This window comes from Podarcis cretensis (genome assembly GCF_951804945.1).
Source record: "Podarcis cretensis genome assembly, chromosome: 1".
NCBI classification, from domain to species: Eukaryota; Metazoa; Chordata; class Lepidosauria; order Squamata; family Lacertidae; genus Podarcis; species Podarcis cretensis.
Window position 1 is genome coordinate 136,497,305 of NC_137170.1, and position 11,491 is coordinate 136,508,795.

The 11,491-nt window shown below is 42.6% G+C and overlaps 1 protein-coding gene across 4 annotated transcripts; it reads left to right on the top strand.

Moving 5' to 3' along the window:
• The first annotated feature begins 767 nt into the window (after positions 1–767).
• On the top strand, positions 768–7,780 carry LOC307219226 (uncharacterized protein). 4 transcript variants are annotated; one of them, XM_079982243.1, is made up of 3 exons: positions 768–1,127; positions 5,802–5,926; positions 6,658–7,780. In XM_079982243.1, exon 3 carries the CDS (start codon positions 6,689–6,691, stop codon positions 7,751–7,753), a length of 1,065 nt encoding a protein of 354 aa, XP_079838369.1. In that variant the 5' UTR covers positions 768–1,127; positions 5,802–5,926; positions 6,658–6,688; the 3' UTR covers positions 7,754–7,780. The 4 variants fall into 4 exon arrangements, with proteins under 4 accessions (XP_079838369.1, XP_079838370.1, XP_079838371.1 ...); XM_079982244.1 differs by lacking the exon at positions 5,802–5,926; XM_079982245.1 differs by lacking the exons at positions 768–1,127; positions 5,802–5,926 and adding an exon at positions 2,541–2,932.
• The last annotated feature ends 3,711 nt before the right edge of the window (positions 7,781–11,491 follow it).

Genomic DNA, 11,491 nt, shown 5'->3' on the forward strand with positions numbered 1-11,491 from the left:
GGACTCCTCCTCATCCTTCATATACAAGGCAGTCCCTGTTCATAGGTTCACTTTCTAAAAGGCAATACAGTGGTACCTCGGGTTACATACGCTTCAGGTTACAGACTCCGCTAACCCAGAAATAGTACCTTGGGTTAAGAACTTTGCTTCAGGATGAGAACAGAAATCGTGCTCCGGCGGCATGGCGGCAGCAGGAGGCCCCATTAGCTAAAGTGGTACCTCAGGTGAAGAACAGTTTCAGGTTAAGAACGGACCTCCGGAATGAATTAAGTACTTAACCTGAGGTACCACTGTATTGAAAAGAGTTGGGGGGGGGAACAAACAGTCAGAAATGCTTACAAGCAGTATTGCTAACATCCTGTCTTATGTGGACTCTTATTCTGTGTAGCCAAGATTAAATGTCTGAGTCCTGCATCCCACCTGCAAAGCATGAATAGTATAAGCAAAGATACATCTGTGAGAACAAAAACCCTAAATTTAAGCCCACATGCATTTCTTTGCTATCTCAGCTAACCTTTTACATCAATATACCCATTTGAGTAACTACAAAGAGTCGCAACCAAGAATCCCCAGTACAGTGGTACCTCGGGTTAAGTACTTAATTAGTTTAGCTAATGGGGCCTCCTCCTGCTGCCGCGCCGCCGGAGCACAATTTCTGTTCTCATCCTGAAGCAAAGTTCTTAACCTGAAGCACTATTTCTGGCTTAGTGGAGTGTGTAACCTGAAGCATATGTAACCTGAAGCGTATGTAGCCCGAGGTACCACTGTACGTATGCCAATATATGTATGCAGGTTCACCTCTGATTTTTCTGTACTCCAGTTCCTTAAGAGTTAGATGTCACACTATGGCTTGACCCAAATGTGCCTCTTTATACACATTTCAGATCTCAACACTCTTCCAAAGTGACTGCAGCTATAAGCAGGTGGCCAGCTTAATTTTGCAACTGCTTCCATTATTAATGCTTTCTCGCTCCCTATCCTTCTGCCTTGCATGAAGCTTTCAACCTGTCTTTCTCAGCACATTGACAGCCAACCCTTTCATCTCCGTACTTTTCCATCTGCCACTATCCATGTCCTAAGGACATTTGAAGGAGGAACCCTGGAAAGAGCATTGGGCTGCAGCAAAGGTAAGGGTGAGCTGAGTGAATGTTGCCGAAAGGCACATACAGGCAATTAGATAAAAACACACACATGAGTGTTCCTTCAGATAACAGATATTTTCACCTGTGCTGGAGCAGTTAGTAGTTACTAAAACATTTTAAAGAATCAACATACATATTTGTTTCTGCTTTGTGAAGAGTTTATTGTGTTCAACATGGATATTATGGTTTTGGCCAACTGGGAAATATTTCGACTTTTAAGGACGCTTGCAGACATTATTGCAACTACTGTCTACTCTCACTGAGTTTTATATAGTAAGAAACACATGCCTAAAGAACCGCAGATATATTAAATTTATTTTGAAGCAGCTGTCAGTACCAAAGTATCGTGTCTAGCCATGTAAAAGGGTGGCATTACAATCTGCAGTAGCATGGTTGTTGCTTTTAGTGTTGTTGTAAATAAGAGAGTGCACCAAAAGGGTACTCTACAGTTGAAAGGGTACATGGAGCTATTGCTTTCACAGAATGTATAAAACAAACATATATCTCACTTTTTCTAAAGAACTGGAGCAATGATAGTTTGGGAAATCAGATTAATAGCCATGCAGCTCAGACGTTTTACTCAGAAGTAAATCCCACTAGGGTCAATGGGACTTCCAGATACGTGTGCATGGAATTGCAGCCTTGATCTTTATGGTGTGAGGCAGCAGAAATAAGAGTGAGAAGCATTTGTAAATTTCTTTACAGTCAGAAAACTTTGAAATGTGCTCTGCAGTTTTGCTTTCAAGTATTCCAGAATTCACTTACATTTAACCAGTACATTTCTAACCAAACAAGTTTCACAGTAGCATAACAATAATCCTTCCAGAAAGTCTGGAAAATACCCACCATGGCTGTCAGTAGCAAGAAACATAATTGCATGGAACAGCAAGAATTAAATAACTTGTCGTTATAGAAATAAGACCCCATCCACTTCAGTGGGGTTGTAGATAAGTTTAAACAATGGTATTAAACTCCATTTATGCTACAACTAAGGGACGCAGGTGGCGCTGTGGGTTAAAGCCTCAGCGCCTAGGACTTGCCGATCGAAAGGTCGGCGGTTCGAATCCCTGCGGCGGGGTGCGCTCCCGCTGCTCGGTCCCAGCGCCTGCCAACCTAGCAGTTCGAAAGCACCTCCGGATGCAAGTAGATAAATAGGGACCGCTTACCAGCGGGAAGGTAAACGGCGTTTCCGTGTGCGGCTCTGGCTCGCCAGAGCAGCGATGTCACGCTGGCCACGTGACCCGGAAGTGTCTCCGGACAGCGCTGGCCCCTGGCCTCTTAAGTGAGATGGGCGCACAACCCCAGAGTCTGTCAAGACTGGCCCGTACGGGCAGGGGTACCTTTACCTTTACCTATGCTACAACTTGGTTTAATTTTCAATGATCTTTTATGGGGCTTGAAGGAGATGGTGTTGGGGCTGGCCCAAGGTCATCCAGTGAGCTCCATACATGAGGCCGGGATTTGAACCCTGATCTCACTGTTCAAAATCCAAAACTCTACACATTATCCCACACTGGCTTTCTCTCTTAAGGTGGATCATTCATCCTTTTAAGCTACATCCTCATCATCACTGTTTATTACGTACAACAGTTTAATTCCAAAATAAGCTTCTAAGCCATATAAGGACCAATTACCCAAACCTTAAAATATAAACGTCTACAATAAAAAATATGCAATAAAATAATCCCATTAGAACAACATAACAATTGAAACAGAAGACAGGTCACGAAATCAAGGAAATGCTTGCGTAAACGAGTATGCCTTCAAAAGTTGGCAAAATGCAGGAACAGGTGAGGCCTCGTGAATTTCCACAGGGGTACATCGCACAAGCGTGGTGCCAGCAGGGAACAGGATGCCTCTGTGCCGCCACAAGTGAATAATCACACAACCAGGCTGCTCTCAGATACGTATCTGCTTTATATAAGACCCATGGTCTTGGGATAAAGCACATTTTCTCTTATATTGTTTTAAATGCTTTGGGGAGTGCTAGGATGTCTGCTTATGCAAGAGAACTTGAGTTCTCCTTCTCCTTCCTTTGTGCTGTACACCCTCCCCAAATCTACTCTCGAGCAGGGACTCGGTGTAGGGGAAGCCGGGGGGGGTGTCAAAATTCTGTGGCAGCCGCGTGCACCTTGTGCATGCACGCCACATGGTGTGCTTGCGTGACTCTTGCACGCCACGTGGTGTGCGCACGTCTCGCGTGCAAGCATGAGTGATGTTGTAGCACCCTGCTTGTGGTTAACACTTAGCTGGAATGAAATATTCAACGCAGCAATAGAGAAATTAAAATAGTAATTTATTTGTCAGACAAATAAATATGAGGCACAGTGGTATATGGTTACCAAGCTCTGGCCTGGCCTCTTGCCATTCTGGCCAGCACTTATATTTCCTTAATCCAGCCCCCTTGCTCCTCCTGTGGCTGCCTCTGTCCAATCAGCCTGGTTAAAATTCCTATTGGCTGTTTGCTAGAACCAATCACAAAAGATACACCCATTTCCTCTTGCCTTTTATGGAAATCAAAAAGCTATATATTCTTCTATCTATAAATGACAAATAAGTAGTAATATATCTTACATCTGTCTCAACAAGGAATCTTAATTACCAGCTCACCTCTTGCCCTCCTTGCCCTATTGCCTTCCAAAACAGATGGTTAATCTTGAATTTTTATCTTAAACATATGTCAAGGATTTTGAGTTCACATCAACATTGAGAGATCTCCTTCATTTGAAGGTTTCTAAACAAAAGGCCTGACAACCATATATCAGGAGCGCTCGATGGCGTCTCCTGTCCGGCAAGGGGGGGGCTGGTGGCTGATGGCCCCTGTGATCTCTTCCAACTATATGAAATAAGAATCTAGCATTTCTTAAATCCTTTGCATAATTATATTTAAACTAATATATTTAATACATAAATAACCTTTTAAAAGGAAAAGAAATCTTAAAAGGATCTTAGTTTAAGAAAGAAACAGCTTTAGAAAAGACTTCCCAAAAATGTTCTGTTTCTGCCAGCCAGACCAGTTGCTTTTTCACTGCTCTTGACCTTTTTAACCTTAGGAAGAAGATATGGCTCATTTTACTATTTATCCACCCTTAATTTGTAGGGTCAGTGTAACCTTGGCTGTCAGCCTGTAATTCCCTTTTTACGACTTTGAGAATTGTTTTCTGCTATAAATCAGGGGGCCCCTTGTCTACGAGAAAAACATTGCCAAGGTTCTTCTAGGCAGCTGGTCTTCTGCCTGGCATAAAATATTTGAAGATCTTTAAGCTCATTTTTAAAATACAAGCCCTGATTAAACATATAAGCTTTAATAAAAATTCAGGCTTATGATTAGATGCCTCAATGTCAGTATGTTGCAAGACGTCAGCCCCCTCAGTTGTGGGGGGAGGTCAGTGCTCTTGCTCCCAAGGGCTGGGGAAACACCCAGAACAGTTTTAGGGAATATGTGGGGGAAGGGAGGGAGAATGTTTCGCTGAGCAAGCAGAAATCCTTGCATTGGCAAAATGATCATTGGATCCCACTCTTTACAGACCCTCCAAATGTCCCTATTTTCCAGGGACATCCTTGATTCAGAGAAGCCGCCCCAGTTTCTTTGATTCCAAAATGTCCCACTTTCCTTTAAGATGTCCCTGTTTTCATTGGAGAAATTTTGGAGGGTATGGATCCATCCCCCAAGCCATCTGAAGGCAGTGTTGTATAGGAAAGGTTTTTTAAACGTTTAATGTTTTATTATGCTTTTATATATGTTGGAACCTGCCCAGAGTGGCTGGGGTAACCCAGTAAGATCTGTGGGGTATAATTATTATTATGGAATATAACTTCCCTATTTCCCTATCAGAAAAATGTTGGAGGGTATGCCTTAACTTTTTTTTTTGAAAATTTGTTGAACAAATATGTACTCATTCAGTAAAATGTGAGGGTTCATAAATTTCTGTGAATATAAGTGTGCTATTGATTAGGAAGGCCATTATTGTTGTTATTATTGCCTAAAAGGCCAGAACAGGATATGCAAATCACTCTGAATGTTCATAGAAAATGTTGAGCTGAGTTAGGACATCACACTAAACTGTTATTTGCTGTTACATGCGTGGACACGGGTGGCACTGTGGTCTAAACCACTGAGCCTCTTGGGCTTAGAATCATAGAATCTTAGAGCTGGAAGGGACCCAAGGGTCATCTAGTTCAACCCCCTGAAATGCAGGAATCTCAGCTAAAGCACCCACAACAGATGGCCATCCAAGGAAGGCTTCCTGATTGTAAGGTCAGCAGTTCAAGTCTGCGTGATGGGGTGAGCTCCCGCTGCCCTGTCCCAGCTTCTGCCACAACCTAGCAGTTCAAAAGCATACCAGTGCAAGTAGATAAATAGGTATCGCTGTAGCGGGAAGGTAAACAGTGTTTCTGTGCACTCTGGTTTCTGTCACAGTGCTCTGTTGCACCAGAAGTGGTTTAAACCTGCTGGCCACATGACCCAGAAAGCTGCCTGTGGACAAACACCGGCTTCTTTGGCCTGAGAGCGAGATGAGCGCTGCAACCCCATAGTCCCCTTTGGCTGGGCTTAACCATCCAGGGGTCCTTTACCTTTACCTGCGTGAGCATCAGTTTCACACACTCCAGCACTTCCTCTTTTGCCTAAATCATCATTTGCCATTACTTCCAAACCAGGCGTTATTTGAAACAGAGATACCTGAGCCCCGGCCCCTTCAGATGTTGCTGAGTTGTCCTCTGCCCCACACAGCCTAGTCAGGGATGATAGGAGTTGTACTTCAACAGTATCTGAAGGGCCACAGGTTAGCCACCTCCGGTTTCAAATTTAGTCAAATGTTTTTACTTTCTTTTTATCCTAGCATGAAAATTATGCATAGAATGAAGTGGCTTTATATCTTCCAATAAGTACACAGTCAGAAAGTTCTGTGTTAGACTCAATGATTTCATCACATGAGAATCTGAGAAAAGAGCTGGTAACTGGACTTAAAGAGTCAGGCAGGGTCGTGGCTGAAGCCCTAGTATGTGTACAAACCAGAAAGCCAACCTTTTCTCACTTGTGTCATTCCTAAACAAAGTTTTCAAGGTTAATCATTCATGTTTCTATCATATCTCCACCCCCATCGTTCTACCCGGACACTGAGGTCCAGCACCGAGGGCCTTCTGGCGGTTCCCTCACTGTGAGAAGCCAAGTTACAGGGAACGAGGCAGAGGGCCTTCTCGGTAGTGGCACCCTCCTTGTGGAACGCCCTCCCACCAGATGTCAAAGAGAACAACAACTACCAGACTTTTAGAAGACATCTGAAGGCAGCCCTGTTTAGGGAAGCTTTGAATGTTTGATGTATTACAGTATTTTAATATTTTTTGGAAGCCGCCCAGAGTGGCTGTGGAAGCCCAGCCAGATGGGCAGGGTATTATTATTATTATTATTATTATTATTATTATTATTATTATTATTATTATTATTATAATATACCAAAAATTCTAGGTATATTTCTAAAATGTGCTTAAAAAAAATATTTCTGTTGTACAACAGGAACTAAAGAACATACAGAACAAGACTGAAGATGTATTTTCATTACTTAATCTGCCTCTGGATTCACCTCTCCTTTAGTGTCTCTGAAACCCATAACCCATGCCATAAAATCTGCTTCTGCACAGAAGGGGCAATGTTTGTGAACTGTTCAGGAGTCAATGTCAGCTCTGATCTCATTTTCCCTCCGGAGACAGAACACTTGGATCTGTCAAACAGTCAGTTGCATTCTGTTCCAAGCAAAGGTCTCAGATCCCTGTGGAAGTTACGGGTTCTCGTTCTGAGTGACAACTACATCAGGAGAGTTGAAGAGAGAGCATTCATCTCCCTGGAGAGACTCCATAAGCTTGATATTGGTAGAAATGAGATCTCCTTTCTTGGAAACAGCTTTTCATTGGGTCTTGTTACTCTCTACGAACTCACTTTGGCCTACAATAGGCTGCAGGAGCTACAGTACAAGAACTTCAAGCACTTTGAAAGTCTTCAGAAGCTCAATTTGCAAAATAATAATATATCATTGATAGAAGCGGGTGCGTTTCGCAGTCTCACCTGCTTGAGGCAACTTTGTCTTCAGAATAATCACCTTCATAACCTCAACAATGGAGATTTTTCTATGCTGCAACACTTAGAAGTTTTGAACTTGGAGGGCAACAGAATCAAAACCATTGGCCCTGGAGTCTTCACTTCTTTAAGCAGCCTCACAATACTTAACCTGGTGCACAACCAAATTGAACATATTCGATTCAAGACATTATTATCTCTCCAGACCTCTGGAACTCACATATTGCTCTCGGACAACCCATGGTTTTGTGACTGTGACCTTCAGAGGGTTTTTGCTAAACTGCACAGTGTCAGAAGGCTGATCCTAGATGACTATCACAATGTGACATGCATGGAGCCCCATATCCTGAGAAACCGCCCTCTGTCATCTGTGGACACCCAGCTGTGCATTGCAGAGACAGTGACGGTTCTTGTCATAACTTTCACAGTCTTTGTTACTGTGGTAGCTGCCATTGTCATGGCTGAAAGGAACAGAAAGAAGAGGACAGGCAAGCACTGGAGTGAGAACAGCAAAGTCTCCTATGATGCTCATAACTGAAGCAGCACATCTTGAGAGAACCTTTTCATCTACCGTATTTTTCGCACCATAGGGCGCACCGGGCCATAGGGCGCAGCCAGTTTTTAGGGGGGGGGAATCAAGGAAAAAAATATTTCCCCCCCCAGCCCCAAAGAGCAGCGTACAGGCTGCACACAACCTCTCCCTGCCAGAGGGGTTGTGCGCAGCTATGGAAGAAGGCAAGGCAGCAAGCGGGATGGATCCCGCTCGCTGTTTTGGCTTCCCCTTTAGCCCCGTGCAGCCTCTCCTTGCCGGGAGACGCTGTGCAGGGCTAAAGAAGCCATAGCCCCATGCAGCCTCTCCCTGCCGGAGGGGTTGCACACGGCTATGGCAGAAGCCTGCATTCGCTCCATAGGACGCACACACATTTCCCCTCAATTTTTGGAGGGGGAAAACTGCGTCCAATAGAGCGAAAAATACGGTACTTAGAGTTATGAGATTTAGTAAATCCCTTCAGATTTTGCATTCTTTCTTTCCTTGCAAGAAGTTTTTAATTATTATTTCCAAGGAATAGTTCACCATTACAATGAATGTAGCTATGAATGTCTACTATAACAGAGAAAACTGCTGTAGCAATTCCAGGTTGCTATATAAAAATGAAAGTGTGCTAATTATATTTGGTCCCATCCTGCTTCCTCCATTGGAAGAATGACCCTCGGGGTCCCTTCCATCTCTACAATTCTATGATTCTGGACTACTTTCCGTAACAGAAGGTGGGCTTAGAGAAACTAGGCGTGTTTAACTAGATGTGTTAAATCTCTTCCCTTAAAGAGACTTTTCATATTCCAGTGCCTGGCGTATGTTGTTCTCATGGACACTAGCACATTTTACATTACCTCTTGGTTACAGGAGAATTCTGCTTTATTTGCAATTTTAAGCAAAGGAACCCAATTCAAACGTCCTGATTGCAATACAGTCCAGATTCAGATTTCACACCTCCTTGAATTGTTCTTGGCATTAAAAATTACCAAAATGCATTAACATGTGTCTTTTAAGATAAATACAGGTACATTCTTTTTTAAAATATATTTTATATACTGTATATATTTCCACAATACAGTAACAACACAATATAACATCATATGATGACTAAGTTGCCTCCAGAGCCATCAATTATTAATGTCCTAGATTTATTTAGGACATGTAATTTAGCTATATTTTATCCCACAAATATCTGGCCGAGTTAAACTGGAGTCTTGATTATCTGCATAGACGATAAAACAGAACCATTGTTTGTGAAACTTATCTTTTTTTGTCCTCTTTGTGCTCAGTTGAGCAGTCATCTATTCCATTAAGGAAATTTGTCATGTTGAGGAACAGATCGGTAGAACCATTTGTGTGCTGAGGCTCTTCCAGTAGAAATTATATGTACACGCAGATTAAAAACTTATTTAAAAGTTGTGCAGTTCTGATTTATATATATTTGAATACTAATTTTCATACAGTTTAAAATGAAACACTGTAGCTTAAAGTGGAAATGAGATGGGATTGTGAGATGAACAAGCACGAGGGATTCATGAGCACATTAGTATTTAATGCCGTTAATAACTTAGGCCCCAAATATCTGAAAAACAGCCTCCTTCCCTACTGACCTTCTTGCATACTAAAGCCACCCTTGGAAGTGCAGAGAATGGGGGTCCTTTCTTTGTGGCAGCCCCTAAATTATGGGACTCCATCCCCCCAGAAATGCACCTAGCACCTGAGTTTTTGCCACATGCTGAAGACAGACCTCTTCATCTTAGCCTTTGACAGCTAAGGCATTTTCTTTGGTGGGACCCAGTGTAGCGTAATGGTCATCAAGTGTTGGACCAGGACCTGGGAGCGCAAGGTTTGACTCCCCACTCAGCCGTGAAGCTCACTGGGACCACTCAGCCTTGGACCACTCAGTCCTCATCTCTTAGTCTAGCCTACCTCACAGGGTTGTTATCAGGGTGAAATGGGGAGGAGCCGAGGAGGAGAATCATGTGCAACACCTTGAGATCCTTAGAAGATGAAGGTGGTATATAAATGTAATAAATAATAATAAAATCTCTTTGGCTGAATTTTTACTGCTCTCGTACATTTGGAATAATTTCACGTGTTTTTTAATCGCAATAGGCTTTTCTGTTTTTATGACTGGATGCTGAACTTCTGTAGCCTGCTTGGTGATGGGTGGGTGAGGAATATTACAAATAAATAACAACAGGAAGCTGGTTCTGTACTTTTTTGGTTTAACAACAATCTGAATCAAAATGCCACTAATTAACCAGTTTCAGGGCACAATTTAAAAGTATCTCATCTCAATGTCCGTACGGGGAATCATTAAGACAGTTAAGATGCAAGTGCAAGAACCGTTTTATCCCTTCAATAAATTGGTATCAAATTTCAGAGACTTTGTTTGTATTTCTACCCTTGAGCTTTTACTTTCCTTATCTAAATCCAACTGCCCAACCCTGTTGCACCAGCTTCGGATACAGAGAATTTGTGAGATCTTTCCAATGGCTGCAGATGCAAGTACAGTAATTTATGTAACAGTGTTTACTGTGCCAAGAAGGAGGACAATAAAGTGGCTTTACCAGGTCTTGATTGCTTTCTTTTCCTACAACCTTCATCTAATGGGAGTTGCCATTTATTCAAAAACAGGTCAGGGGTATGGAAAATTCCAGACCTTTTGTCCTTTTCTTCCTCCTACACATGTATAGAAATGATTTTCACCTATTCTCTACCTTCCATTGAAGCTGAACTTTCCTGCCAATAACATCCAAGTCACTATCCAGTGACACTGATTTGCAAATTTTACTTAGAAAATGAACCAAAGAGGCATGCTAGGTATAGGACTGTCAAACCACCTATAACTTAAGTCATCAATTCACTTTTATGATGGAAATTGGTATGAGGATATACTAATTATGTTTAATCCTCTAGAGACACATGTGTGTGGTTTAACAAAGTGGGGGGCGGGGGGAGCTGGTTTTTAAAATGTGGGACTAACATACCTAGAGCCCCAATAGCAGGGTACGAAGTCCCATCATTTAGGCTGATTAAGGAAGCCTAGGAATATGCTATTAAGTCTTATTTATTTTGTTCAGCTGCAAGAAGCAGCTGCACCCCATTTACCATTTTTTCAAAAAATAAAAAAGACCACACAGTGCAAAGTAAGTTTAACATTCTTTACTTACAGCTTCCTAGGTCTCAAAAATGCATTTTCCTTTAAGCAACGGCAATAAATTAATGGAGGTAAAATATTCTTAGTAATACAGCAAAGCAGCCTCAGACATGTGCTGAATTAAAATATCTAAGTTGCCAATTGTTTTGCTTAGTCCTTGGTCTCTATCCTAGAAGATGGCCACCACTTTTCCCATTTTTGGTCACTGTGCATTTTGGAATGTTTCGTGTCTACCTTTACAAGGATTACCGTGAAATTGTTTTATAATTGGTTCATAAAAAGTTAGGCTTTATTTTATAAATTTATGAGCTTCAAAGTCCTGAGGTCGAAAATCCTCTATACATTTATTTCTACCCTGCATTTCCACAGCGTGGCAATTTCTTTGTCGAGGGAGGAGAATTGCAAGCACGATCGAAGAATCTCTGGATCCCTGCCTTCCTCCTCCTCCTCCTCCTCCCCGGCAGGAGACGGGGCTCCGGGGCCGCCAGAGAGGAAGGAGCCCGGCTCCAGGGGACGGACGCGGAGGCCCAGAGCGCGGAAGAGCCCGGCGCCCGGCTTGGGGGCCGAGGCGGAGC